General features: G+C 35.1%; 2 protein-coding genes across 2 annotated transcripts; both read right to left on the bottom strand.

Annotated features, from left to right (window-relative positions):
• Positions 1-581: 581 nt before the first annotated feature.
• LOC123655176 (homeobox protein ceh-31-like) lies at positions 582-11,279 on the bottom strand. The gene is made up of 3 exons (XM_045591011.1): positions 11,063-11,279; positions 9,196-9,309; positions 582-955 (listed from the first exon to the last, which is right to left on the bottom strand). The coding sequence occupies exons 1-3, from the start codon at positions 11,277-11,279 to the stop codon at positions 582-584; spliced, it is 705 nt and encodes a 234-aa protein (XP_045446967.1).
• Positions 11,280-19,775: 8,496 nt separating this feature from the next.
• On the bottom strand, positions 19,776-21,494 carry LOC123655175 (piggyBac transposable element-derived protein 4-like). Its single transcript, XM_045591010.1, has one exon. It carries the CDS (start codon positions 21,492-21,494, stop codon positions 19,776-19,778), a length of 1,719 nt encoding a protein of 572 aa, XP_045446966.1.
• Positions 21,495-23,625: the final 2,131 nt, after the last annotated feature.

Genomic DNA, 23,625 nt, shown 5'->3' with positions numbered 1-23,625 from the left:
TCACAACATACTTATATAATATTACTGTAATGAAATTTATAAATAACACACAAAACATTACAAATCAAATAAGCACGACGTAGAATTCGATCTACAGGTACAGAAATGCATAAATAAAAATACATATTTACCGTATCAATTAGAACATACCGCTACTCGTGTGCAACTAAAGTTTCTAATTTTAAACATAAACCTAGGCATTATTACGTATCATAAATAATTTTTACAATATGACAATTAACTTAATTGACGTGAAATATATGAGTAATTTCGATAATTTTGTTTTTGTTAGTTGTTTGTAGTGGCAAAGATACTGTAAAACAGCTAGTGACTATGACTAGCTGACACATGCTGCAGGGCTAGAACTAAAAGTAGTAAGTAGCTTGAAAGAAAACACTTTTTAATGATATTTAATGATATTTGGTAAATCATTGTAACTAAACTACTAAGGAAAACTACTCTCTAGAATCGCAATGTTCATACGAGGTTGACGAACGACTACACGGCATCCACTTCCAAAATACATGTACATTCGTTTTTACTCTTAAGAATATCTAAAATTGCATGAAGATCGTTGGTTATTAGGGCTGCGTTGTAGGAATAGTAACGGGAGTAAAAACACAGCTCAGCGGTGCATACGCGTACGGGTTCAAAAGAGAATAATTTTGGGGAGCATGTCCGAAAATATTATGTCCAGAAAACAATCCTTGGCGTTGTGCGATTTTTAAACGAGATGTTAGTTGTTTCTTCCACTTCGTCCTTCGGTTCTGAAACCATGTTTTAATTTGTACTTCAGTGAGGCCTAGAGCCTTTGAGAGTTCCATTCTTTTGGAAACGCTTAGATATTTATCTAGTTTAAATTCAGCTTCTAATCTTTCTAGTTGTTTCGCGCTGTACGCCTGACGTGGCTTTCTTTCGGGACCTGCTCGACGTGGTCTTCTATTATTCTTATCATCTGGTAAAAGTAGATATTAATGAATTATAAAATAATGAAAGAACTATTCATTAGACGCAAGACTTGTATCCTATATATAACATATATAATAATTAAAGTATACAATCAATTCAACCACTCCGATGTAGTGGTGCGTACGCCATGTACGCGCCTAAACACCGACAGTTTGCGGGTTCGATTCCTTGGGATGGATGGCTCGGGATATTTGTATTTCCACAAATATTTCATTCCGGATTGCATGTCTGTCCTTGTGGGTCGTATGAGAGCACGTTAAGCTGACAGTCCCGGTTATTATCATATACACCAGATCAGCAATCGTTACTTATAGTAGAGATTAGGCATACATATCTATTAATCCGCAGTAGAGCACCGTGGTGTATTAAGCTCCGATCCTTCTCCTACAGAGAGAAAGAGGCCTAAGCCCAGCAGTGAGATGCTACAGGCTGAATCTTTAGCGTTTATTTATTTATTTATTTATTAATACTTTATTTCACAATACATTAAAGAATTGTACAAAAGGCGGGCTTAATGCTAAAAGCATTCTCTAGCAGCCAACCTTAGGACGTACAAGAGCAGACGTTTGTAGGTGTGCAAAATCGATTATTAGTAAAATTCAGATAGCGTTCATTACAATTAATTTACAAAACATAAAGTATGGAATTATGTCAATGCAATTCATTTAAATTAATATAACAAAAAGCGTATAAATCATTATATTATCATAAAACTTTATGCAACGAAAATTATATATTATATAATTATATTTGTATAATTATAGTTGTTTGTCATCCAAAAAACCGAAAATTGCTTAAGTAGATATTAGCACAGCAAGTAACCCTCATCTTAAGAACATACAATTAGTATAACTAGGTCCTTTACTGTTTTGTCTTTATGTCTATTTTGACAAGTTGTATTTCATTAGGAAATCAATAAATGTGTGGCTGCATATAGCAACTATTTAAAATGTTAATAGCGAGATATTATAATAAATTAAATAAAACACGCCTAAATTTACAAAGTAGCTGCTCTCACTTAAAACAAATACACGGTAATTTTTTTTCTCAAGTACTAATCGGAATTGTCACAGGCTCTTGTTAAGTGGCTATAAACACAATCAGGGTATTTGTGTTGCGCCTGCGCAGTTTGAAATTTCATATGTCAATAACGCATTGTGGCGGGTGTATGATGTGTGATGGCCTCGCTAACAGACTGCTAACAATTTACGTAAGCGAGCTAAGAACAGTTTTACTGAATTGAATTACTTTTATTACATCTAATTAAAATAAAGTGGCTGTAATAATAAAGTTGTAGAAAAATTAAAAAAAAAGAGTAGAAAAAGTAGGTATATATATTACTATCCATACGAACGAGAGATGAACGAGAGATAGAATTAATTAGATTACGATGGTTGGCATTTTGTGACATGAACTCAATATTTTAGATTTTCTTTGATTCTAAGTTTCGGGCTTTGATTATTATGTTGAATTTACAATCTCTTTTCTTCTTTTTTTATTATTTTCGTAAAAATATTCCGTATTAATGTAAAATATATATCATTTTACATAAATAGAACGTATAAATAAAAAAAATGCGTGCGTACAAAGTACACATGTCAGAAGTGAAATTTCTTTGGCAAACTAATTTTTAGGTCTCGTTTATATTATATAAAGCTTAATTTCCGTTCCAGCGCCATCAACAAGAACGTTGCCGTTTCATCAAAACGTTGCCGTCTCATCCGTAAAAAATTTACCCTCATGCTTGCCACGCATGCTGCATGCATGCAACTTCTTAAGACAAGTTTCACTTCCAAAATATTTACTTTGAAACAGTTATCAGGTTCATTAGTCTTTAGTGTAAGTTGTTACGAAGCGTATACTTAAAGTATAATATATTATTGTAATAACACACGCTAAATAGTCGTATTTTCCTTCACATCGTTTCAAATATTAAAATTTAATAAGAGCACAACAATAATTTGAGCGTGGCATTAGCACAATTTATAAAAATTCGTGTATCATCTTTTCTCGATATAGTTCCAACGGCTGAGAGTGTTAAGGCGGGGTGTAAATAAGCGAGCTTTGTCAGTAATTATCGACGCGGCAGCTGTTTACCGACACATCGGTGCGAAGTCGCGACCACCGTCCGACGGCTGGCGACAATTCGTCGAATGTGTCTGCAGACTTATCACACACGGAACGCTATGTATGCTCTATTAGCTTTACTCGTTAGAAGAGTAGATAAATATTTTAGCGTGATTTTTACAGCTGAAAATATTTATTGCTTATTATGAAGCAATCATGTTCTGTAAATCGTGACGCATGTGTACATAGTTCAGGACGATTTATTTACATACTTAAGTAAAATGTGTTTTGCTGAAATTATTAGCGTTCGCTGTTCAATAGATTTTGTTTTTCAATGAAATGTAAGTACTTTTTGACGTGTTTACCACATAGTAAGTAAACTAGAAATGAAATTGAAACTTAAGTTTAATCTTAGTTTTATGTCTAAACCATACATAACATACATATAATCACGCCTCTTTCCCGTAGGGGTAAGCAGAGACCACTTCTTTCCACTTGCTACGATCCTTACATACTTCTTATGCTTCGTCCACTTTCATTATTCCCTTCATACATGCTCTTCGGTTTAGGGTACTCTTAACAGGTTAATACATAGGCCTTTTTTCAAGACGTCCTTTATAAGCCTTTTCTAAATCCACGAACGCGCAATAGACTTTTTTGATTTTGGCCAATAACTTTTCGGCTATGCGCCGCAAAGAATAGACCTGATCCGTACATCCCATTCCCTTTCTGAATCCCGCTTGTACATCCCATACTTTATCGTCTGTTTCATTCACAACCCTCTCAATCAATACTTGCATACAATTTACCGACGACGCTGAGGAGGCTTATACCGCGGTTATTCCTGTAGTCCTGCCGTGACCCTTTTACCTTGTACAATAGGACGATTACGGCTTTGCACCAGTCTCCCGGTACTTGCCCATTTCGCCAGCACAAATTGAAAAGGCGGTACAGCTGGCTAGCCACTATGCCATGTCCAGCCTTCATCCATTTCAGCATTTCGGCGGTAATCCTGTCATACTCTGCAGCCTTACTTAATCTCATACTTTTCAACGCTTTCACTATTTCATCCATGCTTATCTCACTTTCATTACCACTTATACTCTCTTCCATGGAAGGTGTCGTATGTTGTACCTGCACTTCCTCTCTTTCGAACAAACTTTCAAAATACTCTTTCCATCTCTTTAACACAAATTCTTCTCCTTTTATAATGCTCCCATCTTGACTCCTGATTGTACTCAGTTCCAAGGTAGAGGTTTTTCCTCTAGCAGTTATGTTGGATTTCCAGAAAAACTTGATGGTTGACTGGAAATCTTCAGTGAGCTTTCTATCAAAATCATCCTTTCGTCCTTCTTTCTTTCTAGACACAACTTCTTTCACCGCTAATTTCAATCTTTTATACTTCGTTCTTGCTTCATTTATCTCGTCATCCGTTGCCTTTTGAACTTTTTGGTTAGCTTTTGTCGCTAACCAATGCAACCACGCTTTCTTTTTTTCTTGCACAGCCTTTTGTACATCTTTATCCATCCACACATTATAGTTCTTTCTTCCTTTCCTTCTTTTAGCTACCCCGCATACCTCAATAGCAACATTCACGACCCCTTTATTAAATTTATCCCACAAATCTTCAATCACACCTATCTCTTCTATGCCTTTAAAACTTTCTTTCAGTTTTTCTACATACTCGTCTTTCTTTTCCTTTTGTAGGTTTTCCACTTTCACTCTGTCCAAAACACTCGAGGATTATTATGTCTAAAAATTCTGTATATTATGTCTAAAAACTAGTATTAATTTAAAAAAACTGTAACTGTTTTAATCTGTATAAAACAGCGTTTTATACAGATTTAAAATATACTATGATTATACCACAACAAAATGGATAATTTATAGGATAGTATATTAACTATTAAGCTACTAATCACTCAATCACCCTTTATCACAGTTTTGGAACGCAAGAGTATTCAAAAATGTTTAATCACGACAAGACCTCCCGCCTTTTCTAGGATGTTACACATGACACACTAATTTTATAGCCACCGAAATTCCGAATGCTCATCGCGACGAATGTGACAAAATATTTGACAAACTAACGACTCTTAAGGCACGTTCGGTCGACAAATTTTATGAGTTCTTAAGACATGTGACTTTCGTTATTTTTATTATAAATGTTATTTAAAATTTTGTATACATCAAAAGTATTTTTAAAATAATAATTTCATGTATGAGAAAACTTAAAATAAAATTAAAACAAAAATAAAATTTGATATAGTACCTACTCGTACGACGTTTATATAAATCTAGCAATAGTTTTGTAAGTTTCTATACTACTAGTGGTTGTATGTATATCTGCTGACATTACAATAATTTATTTCAAGAAGGAAAATGTTTCGTTTAGGTATTTTAAGTTTAGATCCAACGTTATTAAGGCCAGAGATTTTTCATAACATATAGTTTGAATAATTAAGTTCTTCCTCTTAACGATAAATAACAATTATTCACGACTGAGGGATGATTGCGTGTGGTTAAAATATTAGTGTAAGTGCGTGTGAAGATTCGCACCCGACCGCCATCACGCGATGCGGCGCATGCTACATTGCGTTTTGGGTAGCACTCGGGTGTTATAATACTGTTATAAACAATTCGTATTGCTGCAATATAACAGTCTCACTAATCCCCCACCCACCCAGAAAGACTAAATGAAGATCCAACCACTCAGAGAGAATGTCAAACTTTTTTCCTAGGCTCAGAATTTATCAGCTAATGTAGTTTCCGACCAGCGGTGACGTAAACCACGTTAATGTACATCTTCTCCTATCTCTAATATTTAATATCTCTTTTATTTAATTAAACTACGTGTCCAATAATATACCTACTATTTTAGCAAAGATTTTTTGTTTCGCGTTTGGTTATAAAGTTACTTTTACTTATAAGGATTTGTATGCTAAGCTTCTTAGTAATACGCATACTTTTGGAATGGAAAAAAAAATCTTAAAAATCGTTGTTTAACATATATGGATATAATTGTATCGCAAACTTTTTTACATTTATCAAAGAGTAATATTTTTGTAGCATTCTGTATTAACGTATGCTTAACTATTTTCAACGTATGCGTCACTTATTGCGGTAGGACACAGCAGGAAATATTCTGCTCAAAATCTGGAGCAGCCCATCTGGTCAACCTTACAGAAGATCACGCCTAATAATATTACTGCTTTCATGTTGTGTTGTGTTCCTGTAGTGAGTAAGGTGGCCAGAGCTACTGGGGAGTGTCAGTAAACGCGCTTGCGATGCTTCTGGTGTTGCAGGCGGTTATAGGCTACGGTAACTGCTTACTATCATGTAGGCCGTACGCTTATTTGACGACTTAGTCACATAAAGAAAGCAAATAAAGTTAAGCAGTAGTACGTTTACGCGGTATTAAGAAAAACTTAATTCTTCTTCAATATTTCTAATTAAAAATTTATTACTATGGAAATAAGATATCGTCTATAATTTTCAAGAATAATGTTACTTCTACTTTTAAAGAAGTTTTCGCAACGTTTCAGTAGTTCCAGTATTTGGCACCTAAAACTCAACGAACCTGCTCACACACTTTACCTCTTTTTTATTATTGGTACATAGAAGTATAGGTATATCAAATCTACAACTGTTGTATTTATGATGTATTTATATAACTATTTATGATCTGGTGTATCTAAAACTTTCTGAAAATACGAGTACACCAATGATTATTTTAACTTATATTCAATACTAAATGTGCCCGCGATTTCGTCCGCGTGAAATTTAAATAAAATATTGTTCAGTTCGCAGTTACAAAATAAATAAATTTCTAAAATTAAAGTAGTCTAAGTTACTCATTATTACATTAGATATCTGCCAGTGAAAGTCCGGTCAAAATCGGTCCAGCCGTTTCAGAGATTAGCGGGAACAAACAGACAGACAGACAAAAATTGTAAAAAATGTTATTTTGGTATATGTACCGTGTATACATCCATATGCATTTAGTAAAAAGCGGTTATTTTAATATTACAAACTGACACTCCAATTTTATTAAATTATATAGATGTATAGATAACTTTCTAGCTATGGTGTTGTCAATATAACTATGTACGAGATGTCACAGTTTGTAATAACAACTGTATCCTATTATAGTGGAATGTTTTAATTGTTCGTTCGATCGTACAAACTTTGTTAGAGGTAAGTTATAAAATACTTAGTATAATTTTACAATATTAATAAATACTAACATACATAAGTATGTACATAACAGTAATAGAAACAATAATAAGTGCTCGTTGTTATTTTACTCTCCACACCACATCGTGATCACTGCTCTGCTTCTATGAATCCGTAATATTTATTATATTTAGCCTCTATACAACCTCAAGTCAAATTCAAATTAGAAAAATGTGTGTGTCAGCTCCGCCACGTGACTGAAGTTTGATTCTTATGAACAAAGCTGGCTTTGCATATAAAGTAGTATTTTTAAATTAGACATGTTTATTGTGAGTTTTTGGAGGCCTTTTTATGATATATAATTCCGTAGTACATTTTTCTGATGTATCTCAAAAAGTTAAAAGTTTAGTCAGTGCTCGCGATGTTAGTGCTCGAAGACTCGGTTTTTGATGACTTGATTACAAAACATGGAATTTTATCTATAATTCAAATGCATAATTAGAATGTTTTGTATATATATAAACCTTCGAGGATAAATTTCCTGAATAACAGTGAAAACTGCATCAAAATCCGTTGTGTGGTTTAAAAGAAGAAAGATCAGAAACAATAAGACAGAGGTAGAGAGCGACTTTGTTTTATACTATGTTTTGTTAATGTTTAACCTTATGATATAAGACCATGCAGTGAAATTACACCGACTGAACTTCCCTTTCGTATAAAAACTTATTTTTATGAAGTTAAAAATTTACAAAATAAAATATTTTTTAATCGTATTACGTTTTTTTTTTTTTGTATTGTGTCGCAATCACTAATTTTGTAATCATTGCCGATTGTAAAAATTTTTAAACCATGTTTTAGAATTATAATGGGAATAAAAACAAAATACATACCTATTGGATTTTTGTTAAGAGTAACTTTTTTTTTATGTCACTAGGTCGGCAAACAAGCGTACGGTTCACCTGATGGTAAGCGATTACCTTAGTTTATAGACCTGCAACCCAATCCCCAATCCCCCCAGGAGCTCAGGTCACCTTACTCACCAACAGGAATACAATACTGCTTGAAAACAGTATTATTTTGCTGTGATCTTCTGTAAGGTCGAGGTACTACCCCAGTCGGGCTGCTCCATATTTTGAGCAGGAAATTCCTGCTGTGCTCTACCTCAGTTAAAGATACAACTACTTGATATTGAGTTAACTACTTGACAGATAATGGTTAATAGTGTGTAACCTCCTATGCGGGAATTTTCTTGCGCAAATATTTTAGATTTAGCTTATAAATAAAGGTTAAAATGTTTTTATATTACATAGTTTATAATTATTCATCATCATCATTACTTCAGCCTAATATAGTCCACTGCTGGACATAGGCCTCCACAAGTTGGCACCAAATATGGAGTGAACTCATGTGTTTTGCCCATAGTCACCACGTTGGGCAGGCGGGTTGGTGACCGCAGGGCTGGTTTATCGTACCGAAGAAACTGCTGCCCGTCTTCGGTCTGTGTCTTTCAAAGCCAGCAGTTAGATGGTTATTCCGCCATTGGTCGGCTTTTTAAGTTCCAAGGCGGTAGTGGAACTGTGTTATCCCTTAGTCCTTGGCTATATTGTTAATGCCGTAACCACACAGCATATTTATAATTATAATTATTATTGTTTTAAAATAAATAATTTAGAGATTTATACATGAAACGAAACCTTAGGTTAAATGACGTGTTGACATAGTGGCCATTGGCTTGATGTGCTAATAATTGTAGGTTCGATGCCCGCATACGTTAAATATTTGAGTGTAGGTATTATACAGGCGTTTTATCGCGATTTGGGTGTTTGTACTTATAGTTGTGTATTTGCGGATCTTTTACACTGTAGTCGCGTCTGTAGTGTAAAATGAAACGTTTGTTTATTTAAATATTGAAATTATATTACAAAAACTAATAATGTAACCCTAATATAATATATTTTAAAGTCAATTATCATAAATTATTACCATAAAATGTAGATGTCGGTTGTTGAGTAGCAAGCCAATGAACATACGCATGTCCCGCCAATATTTCAGCGCCGTTCAGTGGATTTAGTTCCGGACATGTTGAGGTTGATGAAACTGAAAAGAAAATAGTCGAATTTGTGTGGAACGTATGTTGATATAATAAAGTTTACTAATAACTAGTCTGCCCAGGTAAGGTAGGGCAAGAAAAGGTTTTTTAACATCGACCGGCGAGGACTTGAATCTCTTATGGAATAACTTATATGTGTACGATACTTGCTACGAGTACTGGTTGTTTTTCTTCTAGTGGGTCCATCCATCATAAATAGAGTGCCCGAATATCTTTTGATCGCAGTTGTTGCATAAATAGATCCGTTATCGAAATTATTCCCTTCAGTTTGTAATATCCCACTACTGGGCATAGGTCTCTTTCCCCATGTTGGAGAAGGATCAGAGCTTAATCCACCACGCTGCTCCAATGCGGGTTATAGGCTTGTAAAGGACTTAAAAAAAGGAAGAGACTCTTAAATGTTCGTATTTTTTTGTGTGTTACCTCGTAAATTTTAATAACTCTTTTTTAATCTAAAGCAGGCTGTCTTGTTTAATTTAATCTAACGAGTACTTTTAGAGTTATACATAATAGTGCGTATTTAATTGACCATTTTTACGTCTAGCTACGTTGTATTACTTGTCATGTATATTGAAGTAGATTTTTTTTATTTGCGAGCAAACACGCCGCGTTGGTGCAACGGTCACAGCCATGGATTGTACCTGTTGCGCTGGCGGTTGCGGGTTCGATCCCCACACATGACAAACATTTGTATTGGCCATATAGGTGTTTGCTGTGGTCTGGGCGTTTGTGCAGTCCTTGTGGGTATCCCTACCGTGCCTCGGAGAGCACGTTAAGTCGTCGGTCCCGGTTGTTATCATATACACCTGATAGCGATCGTTACTCATAGTAGGGAATATATCCGCCAACCCGCATTGGAGCAGCGTGGTGGATTAAGCTCTGATCCTTCTCCTACATGGGGAAAGAGGCCTATGCCCAGTAGTGGGATATTACAGGCTGAAGCGAGCAAACACAATTATTTTAGTTCAGTAGGAAGGAATACACTAGTTTCAGGATTGGCTCATAATAATAATAAATACAAACTTTTTAGACTACGAAACATCATGTTAAAATTTTCAGAAACAATAGAAACAAATGTCAATCATTTTTAGTTTAAGACTATTTCCATTATAAAAGCGATTATACGTGTCAAATACTAATTCTCTATGTAGATATTGTCACCTATGTATGTCATGTTTATGTTAAGTCGTTATATTTGTAATGAAAAATATAAGGTTTCTGAATTATCACCGATGAAGACCTAGACGAAGGTTTTAATTTGAGGTAACGTTCAGAAGCAAAAACATATTCTTAAAGGCACGAACAAAATTTAAAAGTGTGCCTGTCCATTGTTACATAATTCTTCTCTGAGATTCTTCTGTTAACATTAGTACACGCTGTAGCTAGCCTGGTTTAAAAACTCAATGTAATATTATGTTAGTTAAGTTATAACTTAATAGTGCATTTTAATAAAATATATTTTATTTGAATATAACATCAAATGCAATAAATTTAAAATAATACCATTATGCTCATCTTCGGTCTCTTCTAAATCTTCGCTTTCTACATTTACAGATTTGGTTTGAGAGCTATTATGACGTGTACCAAGAATGTTATCGATTAGAAAATTATTGCCTCTACCATTAACAACACTATTTTTTGGACAGTTTCTCGCGTCGGTTTCGAAACATTTTTTTGAATTTATTGTCATTTTGTTTGAAAATAAACTTTTACTTAACGTATAAATGGCGTCTTCCTTACTGTGAGTGTTCGCGGTTAATATTTGTACACTATGTTCTTTATGATCACTGTTTTCACAAATCACGTCAATTGTTTCATTCTCACTGTCAAAGTCGGACTCCGATTCTGAATTATAAATTAATTTTTCTTTGGGTTTAGCACTGTTAGGGAATTTATTTTGAAATGATAATCCACATCCGTTTCCGCACGTGCTTGATATATCGTCAATCGAATTCATTATTTGTTTAACACGTTATCATACTTATTAAGTGATTTTTGTTAATTTTATTTTTTAATCAACTACATGTCAAAAACTACGATCTCGCAGAAGCTAAATTTTATCGCAGACTATTAAGTCCGTCTGACTGGGTTGTGGAGTGATAATTGCTTCCGAAAATAGGTGGTGCCGTTACAATTGATGCGGAAGCTGTAGGTATCACCGCGTAGTGATGCTCTTATGCTACTGGCTGATTATCTGATGGAGGGGATAACGCCATCTTAAGAGGTGGGGCCTGGGGAACCGCCTGTGAAAATTCACACCTTTCTTTTATTTGATAACAAGTTATATGAGCTTTTTACCACACAAAAGATTCCTAAAAGCTTATGATGAGATCTACTTTGGCTATATTTCACCGCTATTATTCGCGTTTAATAAAATATGATGACGGATATTACAGAAATAAGAAGAGTGACTAATATGGTTTCAGATCAGCACCTAAAAATTTAATAAGTACTTCTTAATTTTGTGTTATTTGCTTCGATATTAAGAATCACTATCGTAAACTTGCATCACTTGTCTACTTAATTTTCTATAAAATGATGAATCGTAATGATATTTGTCTTATTTAAGTTTGGTGTCCGTTCTCATGAGGTCACTGCGATTATCTCACAACACAACATACCCAGCAAGTAACTTCTTCGAAACGATTAAAACGATTAAAATAAAAGATACTGTCTAAAATACCAAATGTAGCACTGATACAGTACCTACCGGCTACCCATATGTATGACGTCGGTATAAATACCAAATAAAGTAAATGACGAAAACTCGAAATACATAAAAATGAGTAAGAGTACATATTATTAAACAAAATAATTATATTAAAGAAAATGTTTTACATCTAAAAACATTTGACTTCTATTTTTTTATTTTATTAGCTGCTCGGACAGACTTCGTTCTGTCTATAGTTAATCACTACATAGTATAAAACAAAGTAGCTTCGTGCTGTCTGTATGCTTAGATCTTTAAAATTACGCCACAGATTTTGATGTGGTTTTCTTAAGTAAATAGAGTGATTATAGAGGAAGGTTTATATGTATAATACATACACTGGTAGTTTTAGAGGTTTCTAATGTGATGTCGTAAATAAACACATTTTTTTGCACGTAAATTGAAAAAAATTTAGCCACGTCCTCTTTTCCCGTAGGTGTCGTAAGAGGGATAACACAGTTCCACTACAATCTTGGGACTTAAAAAGCCGACCGATAGCGGGCTAACCATCAAAATGCTGGCTTTGAAATACACAGGCCGAAGACGGGCAGCAGCGTCTTCGGTGCAATAAAGTCAGCCCTGCGGTCACCAACCCGCTTGCCCAGTATCCCGACTAGGAAAATGTCAGGCTCAACCAGATCATGTATCTGGATCGGATCACGATAGAATGAGGCATGCCACATCCGGCAAGCTCTATCAGGACCAGGTCTGGCCCAGACAAGGATAGCCTGATGTAAAATATAATCAGGACCCGGTCCAGTCCAGATCAGGATAGCCTGATGTAAAATATAATCAAGTAAGGTAAGGCATACTGGATCAGTACCCGGTCCGGTCCAGATCAGAATAGCCTGAAAGAAATTACGCGAACTGAGCCTGAATCGCGCTATTAATTTTTTTAAGCGCACTTAGTATATATACAGTTATCAGGACAGTCTAGCAGGGAGTCCATTTCTACACAGTGGAACAGTCGTAAGTAATAGGAAATAGTTAATTAGTAGTTAATTATTAGAAGTTAATATATAAAATTTAATGAATAATAATAATTAATTAATAATATAAAAATACATAAAAATAATTAATATTTAAAGTAAAAACATAAATAAATAATACATTGGAAAAAATAAACGGAAATAAATATCACAATAATTATGTTAAGTAACATATTTATAATAACAATTCGATTTTTTTTGTTAAACAATTTTTTCAAGAATATACTTTCGGGTTTTTTAAAAGGACCGGACCGAACCGGCTGATCAGGATGAGATGAGATTTCCTGATCTGGACCCGATCAGGAAATCTCATCTCATCCTGATCAGGTCCAGACCAATCATCTGCGTTACATGCCTTATCTAGTCCTGATCAGGCATGCCTGGTCCGGTCCTTCTAAGGAAGACGAAAAAATTTCTACTCGTATGGTGACTATGGGCAACACACAATGAGTTCCTTCCATTTTTGGTGCGAACTTGTAGAGGCCTATATTCAGCAGTGAACTGCGACAGGCTGAAGTGATGATCAGCTTTGCACCCGTGCGAAGCCGGGGCGGGTCGCTAGTAGTAAAATAAATGTAACGTTTTTCGAGTGATGACTTTAATCCTTTTTTTTTTGTTTGTTATATAAGCTTTGCGTGGAACTTAAGGAACATATAAAAAAAAATAGCGGACATTCTCGAGTTATGCGCTTAGCAAGATTCATTTTTATTTATGTAGATATTTATATTCTATAATAAAATTTTATTTGAAAATTAATACGGAACGCAAAATGTTATTACATGTTTAGAAGAAGTTGTAAAAACGATATTACGCACTATTAGCGTTGCAAATCAAAATGCAGCATATAAAGCCATTATACAATAAAGTACAAATATAAATATTTCACAGTTCATAAGCCTCTATTGATCTTATATGATTTGTTTTATGTATTTAAATATGTTCTGATTATGAAAGATACAGATAATCATTGTTTGAATTATGTCAAATGGTAGTTACGAGTAAGGACGTAGATGATTAACCTTTTTTCGCTTCGAGCTTGACAGCTTGGTGATTTTTCATACAGGCCAGTCATAATTGTGTTTGCTCGCAAACGAAAAAAAGAACCGACTTCAATTACGTCGAACCAGTACAATGTATGTAGAAGAAAAATAGTCGGGTAAATAGGTAGGGGTAGCGTGGTACGCACTATTAGTGACCATTCAAAAATGCCCGTTAGATCTCAATCAAATTTAAATGGGACCATAGTGACAAGCACTAGTAGTTTTTATGAAAAAAACCATTGGAATCGATCTACCCAATAATACGTTATAAAGTATAATACAACGACGGTCGACGAAAAAATAGTCAAGCAAATACCTATTATTATTAGAGATGACTCAAAAAGAATGCATTAAAAATCGATCAAATTTAAATAACACCACATGACAAGTACCGCATTTCGATTAAAAAAAGAATCATTGAAATCTGTCTACCCAGTAAAAAGTTCTGAGGTAACATACATAAAAAATACAGTTGAATTGAGAACCTCCTCCTCCTGATTTGGAAGTCGGTTAAAATGAGACCAGACTCACAAACATTACTGAGACTACTACTATACACATTATTATTATCTATATATATATATATATATATATATATATATATATATATATATATATATATATATATATATAAAAGCGAAAGGTCACTCACTGATCACGAAATCTCCAAAACTATATCACCTACAAACTTGAAATTTGGCAGGTAGGCTCTTTATAAGATGTAAGCATCCGGTTGGAAGTTTGTATCAAAGTACTATGTTTTTGAAGTAAAAGACTTGAAATTTAAAATGTATGCTCTATAGATGGTGAAAAGGTGTCCAAATAATGTATCTTTAGAAATCAACTCCTTTTTGGGGTTGAAACGGGGGATCGTAGGTTGACTCACTGATCACGAAATCTCCGAAACTATAACACCTACAAACTTGAAATTTAGCAGGTAGGCTCCTTATAAGGCGTAAACTACCCCTAAGAATGGATTTTATGAAACTCGACCCCCTAAGGGGTTAAAACGTGGGTTGGAAGTTGGTATGAAAGTCCTATGTTTTTGAAGTAAGAGACTTGACATTTAAAATGTATGCTCTATAGATGGTGATAAGGTGTCCAAATAATGTATCTATAGAAATCAATTCCCTTTTGGGGTTAAAACGGGGGATGGTAGGTTGACTCACTCATCACGAAATCTCTGAAACTATAACAGCTTCAAAACTTAAAATTTGGCAAGTAGGTTCCATATAGTTTGACTAGCCCGTTGGCGCAGTTTGTAGTGACCCTGCTTTCTGCTCCGTGGGTTGTGGGTTCGATTCCCACCCCGAGTCTGGGTGTAATATAAATATTTATTTATATGTTTATATATGTATTATTTATAAGTATGTTTATCGAAAAAAAAAATATGTAGCTATATACCAGTCGGCTGTTACCTATAACACAAGCATTAAGTTGCTTACTTTAGGAACAGACGACCGTGTGTGTATTGTGTAAATATTTATTTATTTATTATTATTATTATTATTATATAGGGCGTGGACATCTACTAAGAACTGATTTTACAAAACTCGACCCTCAAAGGGGTTAAACGGGGGTTGGAAGTTTGTATGAAAGTCCTATGTTTTTGAATTAAGATACTTGAAATTTAAAATGTATGCTCTATAGATGGTGAGGAGGTGTCCAAATAATGTATCTTTAGAAATCAACTCCCTTTTGGGGTTAAAACGGGGGATGGTAGGTTGACTCATTCATTACGAAATCTCCGAAACTAGACCAGTTACAAATTCGAAATTTGTCAGGTAGGTTGCTTATATATGCTATAAGCACTGCTAAGAACGGATTTTACGAAACTCGATCCCTAAGGGGATAAAATGGGGGTTGGAAGTTTGTATGAAAGTCCTATATTTTTGAAGTGAGAGACTTAAAATTTAAAACGTATGCTCTATATATGGTGAGGAGGTGTCCAAATAATGTATCTTTAGAAATCAATTCCCTTTTGGGGTTAAAACGGGGGATGGTAGGTTGACTCACTCATCCCCAAATCTCCGAAACTATAACAGCTACAAACTTGAAATTTGGCAGGTAAATTCCTTATAGGGCGTAGACATCCGCTAAGAACAGATTTTACGAAACTTGACCCCTAAGGGGATAAAACGGGGGTTGGAAGTTTATATGTATATGTTTTTTAAGTAAGAGACTTGAAATTTAAAATGTATGCTCTATAGATGGTGAGGAGGTGTCCAAATAATGCATCGTAATCTATAATATATATTAAAGCGAAAGGTCACTGACTCACTCATCACGAGAACCCAAAAACTGCTGGAGGGTCCATCCATCCAGGATGGATAAAGATGAAATTTGGCAGAGAGGTAGATTATAGTTAGTATAGACGTCCGCTAAGAACGGATTTTGCGATATTCCACCGCTAAGGGGGTTTAATTGGGGTTGATAGTTTGTATGAAACATATACAGCAGCTTTAAGTTTGTCGATAGGTTATTTATACTGCAGCCTGAAAATAAAACTAAGAATGTGGTGTATAAAGAGATTTAATAAAAACAACTATTAAATTATACTAAATTGTGCCTTTTAAAAAGTTACTCAGTGTAATAAGCATTTCAAGTGACTGAAATAAAAAAAAAGTGCGTTAAACATCTTAATAGTAATGCATAATTATCTTCATAACCACGCGGGTTTAGTCGCGGGCAAAAGTTAGTGTATTATAAAACAATGCCCCCAAAAGTGTATGTGATCGATTTCGTCAAAATCTACCGAGCGGATTTTCATGCGGTTCAAGAGGAAGGTTTACGGAACGGCTAAGACGATTTTGATGAGAGTTTCACTGGAAGTTTGCCGGGAAAACTTTGTGACACACTGATTTCAACGCGGGCGAAGCCGCGGGCACAGCTAGTACATATATAAAAGCGAAAGGTCATTCATCACGAAATCTCCGAAACTATAACACCTACGAACTTGAAATTTCGCAGGTAGGCTCCTTATAGGATGTAGACATCCGCTAAGAACGGATTTTACGAAACTCAACCCCTAAGGGGGTAAAATGAGGGTTGGAAGTTTGTATGAGAGTCCCATGTTTTTGAAGTAAGAGACTTGAAATTTAAAATGTATGCTCTATAGATGGTAACAAGGTGTCCAAATAATGTATCTTTACAAATCAACTCCCTTTTGGGGTTAAAACGGGGGATGTTACGTTGACTCACTAATCACGAAATCTCCGAAACTATAAAACTTACAAACTTGAAATTTACCAGGTAGGCTCTTTATAGGGCGTGAACTAATGCTCAGAATGGATCTGACGAAACTCGACCCCTAAGGGGGTAAAACGGGGGTTGGAAGTTTGTATGAAAGTTCTATGTTTTTGAAGTAAGATTCTTGATATTTAAAATGTATGCTCTATAAATGATGAGAAGTTGTTCGAATAATGTATATTTAGAAATCAACTCCCTTTTTGGGTTAAAACGGGGGATGGTAGGTTGACTCACTCATCACGAAATCTCCGAAACTATAACACCTACAAACTTGGAATTTGGCAGGTAGGTTCCTTATAGAGCGTAGACATCTGCTAAGAACGGATTTTACGAAACTTGACCCTTAAGGGGATAAAACGGGGGTTGGAAGTTTATATGAAAGTCCTATGTTTTTGAGTAAGAGACTTGAAATTTAAAATGTACGCTCTATAGATGGTGAGGAGGTGTCCAAATAATATATCTTTAGAAATCAACTCCCTTTTCCGGTTAAAACAGGGGATCGTAGGTTGACTTACTCATTACTAAATCTCCGAACTATAACAGTTACAAACAAGACATTTGGCAAGTAGGTTCTTTATAGGGCGTAGACATCCACTTAGACGAATTTTACGAAGCTCGACCCCTAAGGGGATAAAACGGGGGTTGGAAGTTTGGTTTGGAAGAAAGGTCACTGACACACTCATCACGAGAACTCAAAAACCGCTGGGACCATCGAGTGGTTTTTAATCCATCCAGGATGGACAAAGATGAAATTTGGGAGGGAGGTAGATTATAGTTAGTAGACGTCCGCTAAGAACGGATTTTGCGATATTCCACCGCTAAGGCGGTTTGATTGGGGTTGATAGTTTCTATGAAACATATACAGCAGCTACAAGTTCGCCTGATAGGTTATTTATACTGCAGCCTGAAAATAAAACTAAAAGTGTGTTGAATAGAAAGGTTTTATAAAAACAACTATTAAATTATAGTAAACTGTGTCTTTTAAAATGTTACTCAGTTTGATAAGCATTTCAAGTGACTGAAATAAAAACATAATTTGCGTTAAACATCTTAATAGTAATGCATATCTTCAAAACCAAGCGGACGTAGTCGCGGGCAACAATTAGTGTATTATAAAACAAAGTCCCCAAAAGTGTATGTGATCGATTCCCTCAAAATCTATTGAACGGATTTTCATACAGTTACACCAATGGAGAGGGGGCTTCAAGAGTTTTACGGAATGGCTAAGCCGATTTTGATGACAATTTCACTGAAAGTTTGCCGGGAAAACTTTGTGACATACTGATTTCAATGCGGGCGAAGCCGCGGGTGCTGCTAGTATAAGTTGTTGAAATTTTACCGTGTTGAAATTTGACAGATTAATGTAGGTGCAAGTACAATATTCTTTAAAGATTATAATTAGCGACGGAAACGTGATAATTATAGTGACTGAAGTTCCCTAATCCTTAATGGCGGAAAACTGGAAACAAGACTCAAAACGCTTTTTTCTCTTTTCGTTTTTTATGTCCAATTATTAGAAGGTCGACCAATGTTGCGTTTCATGATACCAAAACATCATTACAGTAGTTTAAATTCAAACACGTTCTGTAAACTGCAATATATCACTGATATGTGTTCATAGTTTATATCCATTGCCTACTGAAACAAAATAATAGTGTCCTTTATTTATTTCCAGTAGTTTTGACAAAGCTTTGTCTGCCAGTTACTTCAAATTAACTTTGAAGTAATACTTCTTTACGTACGCTTGACTGAAGTAAGCTGGTGAATGAAAGTGTGATCGGGCGAGGTGAACGAAAGTTGAGAGGGAGATATAAGTTAGTGAAGGTAGAAAGAGAGAGAGAGAGAGAGTTACGTTTCGTATATTACTGTAAGAGCTAAAGAAGTTTTACTTTAGTCGTGTCGTGTGGCACACTCGCTTTTTATTAATAAAAATTATTGTGACACTTTCTAACACCCCAGACGCTGTCGTTTAAATTATGAACACATTAACAAAATCAGTCGCTTAAGTTATTCAAGTTTGTCTAATAATTTTTTTCAAGTGTTTCTTTTAAATTTGCCGCCAATTTTTTTAACACATATAATGCCTTGTCAGCCACACATGGCTGACATTTTCCAAACCAATTGGGCCGTGTCAGCCATATGTGGCTGACGGAATATGCTTGTTTTGAAAGCACGATTTTTCGTCGTCAGCCACGTTTTTTATGTTAAACTATATGTAGTATGGTTGACAAGGCCTAGTAAATTATAACTGTAATGATGGCATTGACACTTTTACTTACATTTTGAGAAATATCAAGTTTGTAAGTGGAAGTTTCGAAAACAAAAGAGTGATTACAAAAATAGTTGGTTTTTGCAAATAAAATTTATAGGTAAATGTTTTAATTGCTTTTATTTATATTTAAGTTGGCATTGGCAAAATAATAAATCAATTCTACATCAATCATCATGTTCAAACACGTTTAAACTCAAACATATCTATGGTTTATATTGAAACAGCTGATACAATAGTGTGGCTCATTCGGGCAGTCTTCGCAGTATGTTACCACTCTTTTGGTTTTATTTCGAGCATGAACTCTTCCAAATTGGGCACAGTTTTCTTTATAACACCTAACACAATATTTACGACAGGCAGAGGCCAATCCTTGCCTTTTCTTCAATTCATGCTTTACTCGCCTAGGTCTAGAGGAGGCACTAGTTTCCGGGACTCCTGTATGCACGAGGTAGTCAACCAACGCGGTTCTAAACTGGACGACAGAGAGCTTCTTCTTGGTTGTTAATTTATATAAAATATATGAATTTACAATCGCTGTATTCAATAATAACTCCATCGCCAATCTTTTGGGCCATTTCGTTGTCTTCCGAAGAGGGGTTGTGTAAGAGGACATTTGGTCTGACAGATCAACCGCTGATTTTGCATGATTATAATCTACCACAATCTTCGGTTTAATTTTTTCTTTTCCTTTTTTAGTTATTCTTCTGAAACTTACGGAGTGCTTAGTAGACAGCAGCAGTACATCCCGCTTGTCTTTCCATTTCATAATTGTTATTCCGTCGTCATTTTCTTGAGCTGAGAATTCTCCTGTCTTCAGTTTTGTTTGGACAACTGTTTGAGGTAAACCTCGTCTGTTTTTTCTAAGTGTGCCTATGAGATGAGTTTGTCCCGCTAGTAGTTTTCGTGCCAGATCCAAACTGGTATACCAATTATCTGTGCAAACCGTATGTCCTTTATTTAGATAATCGTCACACAAGGCAAGGACAACATTAGTCGGAGTAGTATTGACATTTTCATAATTTTTGCCAGCATAAACTTGCACTTTTACAGTGTATCCTGGGTTTGAGCACAGCTTAAAAAGTTTTATCCCATATTTGTGTCGCTTATTTTTATTGTATTGCCTAAAAATAACACGGCCACGAAATGGGATTAGACTTTCGTCAACACACATTTCTTGATTAGGTGTATAATGACATTTAAAATTAGCATTTAGCATATCTAATAAGTGTCTAACTTTAAACAATCGGTCCTCCTTATTGTGATTTATTTCATTATTGGCAAAGTGCAACATCCTCAAAATGAGTTCAAATCGATTTCGGCTCATAATGGACTTGACAAATTTCTGTTCAAAACATTTGTTAGTGCTCCAGTACAAAGATAGTTGAGGTAGTTTCACTATCCCCATCCAAATTAAAATGCCAAAGAACCGTTTAATTTCATGGCAATTTGTTGGCATCCATTTCTGCATTCGGTATGATTTTGTTGCACTTTTGTTCAAGGTTTGTAAAGCAAAGCGATTTGTTTCTTCGGCTATGTACTCGAATATACTGTCAGGTACTAGCAATGAATAAAATTCTGCTGGTTTAGCTGAACTCATGCTGGATCGCAATGAAAATGGCTTAAGCCCAGGACATTCAGTATATGGAATAATACTTGGTTGCTTACCCAACGGATTGAACCATACTTCAGTATTTCGTGAGGTTGGTAACACGGGAATCTGATCATCTTCACTGTCGGATAAAATCTGGCGTCGATGATGATTTTTGGTCCGTGCGATTGATACTGTATCATCGAGATCAACGTCAAATACTTGTGTAGCATCACTATTTGATAATGTGTTACATTCTTGATTATACACTGTTAAATCTAATTGCGATAGTTCGTAGTCCAAATCATCATAAAAATCTTCCATTTTTTGTTGAAAATCACAAATCAGTAACTAATAACTTGCTAAATCACTAACTGAACAACTATTTACTGCAGTCTCCTTCGATGCACAGCGACAAATGACGCGCGGGGGGCAAACACAGGCTGCTAAACAATCAAAATGGCGCCGGCGGCGGCGAGCGACGCGTTTGTTTCGCGCGCTTTTGAAATCATATGGCTGACAAAATGGCTGACGCGGCCCCATTGAGAATTTTATTACAGTGGCGCCGCGTCAGCCATATATGGCAGCCACCATTATTTATTTATTTATTTCACTATTACATTATGTAAAATGTAACGAAAATAGTGAATTAAGACATTCCTCACATTCCATGACCGTATTTTACAAAAAAAAAATACAGTTAGTTCATTTGTTAGTACGGCATTATATGTGTTAAATAGAGATATATTCAATGAGATCTAGGAAGAGTAAAATGAACTATTACTAACATGCATAATGTACGTGCTTTGGTGTGTTTCAATTGTGATGAGAGTTCATATGTTGGTATGATTTTCCAACGCTAGATGTCACTGGTCACTGCAAGCTATAGTCGAGTTTGCTGTTACAGTTAATTTTATAAAATTCTCAATTCGTTTGTTACCATTCTGGATAGATGGCGTTGACAATAATTATTTTTTAAGCACCTACCACTTAAGCTCGGTTCCTACAACCTCAGGCCCAACCTAATTTTTTATATATATGATTTACGGTTAAACGTACTGAAATTAATTTAGAGTACCTACTTGCGGCCAACGACTTTAACCTCTCTTCCACAGTCGCCCTCGACCGTGCACACAGCGATTTTTGGTTTGCGAACTTGATATTTTTTAAATTAGAAATGTGTTCAAGGTTGACAATATTTTGATAAAAACATTAAAATGTTGTTTTTTTTATACTACTAGGTCATCAAACAAGCGTATAGCCTACCCGATAGTAAGGGGCTACCGTAGTCTATGGAAACTTGCAACACCAGAAGTAGAGAGACCCTTCACCTGGAGTTCTGATAGCGATCGTTACTCATGGTTGGGAATATATCCGCCAATCCGCATTGGAGCAGCGTGGTGGATTAAGCTCTGATCCTTCTCCTACATGGGAAAATAGGCCTATGCCCAGTTAGTAGTGGGTTATTACAGGCTGAACCACAGGAACTCTAGCTACCTTACTCACCACAGGAACACAACACTATTTGAGAGCAGTATTATTTAGCTTTGATCTTCTGTAAGGTTGAGGTATTTACTCAGAAGGGCTGCTCCAGATTTGAGCAGGATATATCCTGCTGTGCCTGACCTCAATAATCAAACATTTACAAGAGAAGATTTTATATCTTCAGTCACAATTTCTGGGTCACTGGGCCGTCATTTCATGATTTAGTTAACTGCATTGGATACGGGCTGCAACATCTAAATATTTTTGTCCTTAAATTAGGTATTTCAGCCTTATGAGAATAAAGAATATGATCGAAATAGAAAGGTTTGGGATCATTTATGGATATAGGTAGGTACGGTACTTTATTTTGTATTATAGATTATTAAATACAAAAAAAATGATTAAAACGTTTAGAAAACTCATCATTCATCGCCGTGACAATTGATCGATGTGACAAGCGTAAAATTCAATGTTAGTTTTTCTTCAACGACTTTCAATACAAAAGTCTTTTCATGAAGCTTTTAAATTTCAACAGGATAAATATGATAATTAAAATATAAATAATATAAAATAAAACCCGTTCCATCCAAACAATGCTATAAGGATCAGAGGAATAATTTCGAAAATTACCTCCTTCATTAACCCTTACAAACTTTATCTCTCTGTAATAAAAGGGTTTTACAAGAAGTTTCATAGAATTAAGAATTAGTACAAGAAGTAAAAATAACAATCTTTAAGGATATTTTTTTTCCATTAGGGTCGCATTTCATTTTACCACCACGCTATTTCATTGCAAATAGGTGGATAATAAGTGTGATTAGCGTTTAATTCTGTGACTTATATTCTAATAGCTTTTAATTCTTCTTATCGAAAACATTTTTTTTTGTTTTCTTTTATCCACATTTACACCTTATATTTAATAAAATTAGTAAACATATATATTTTTTTTAATCTTATGATGTTTTTAAGC

The sequence above is a fragment of the Melitaea cinxia genome, chromosome 7 (assembly GCF_905220565.1).
Source record: "Melitaea cinxia chromosome 7, ilMelCinx1.1, whole genome shotgun sequence".
NCBI classification, from domain to species: Eukaryota; Metazoa; Arthropoda; class Insecta; order Lepidoptera; family Nymphalidae; genus Melitaea; species Melitaea cinxia.
Note: the sequence above shows the minus strand (reverse complement) of the source record. Positions and strands in the feature narration are given on the sequence as shown.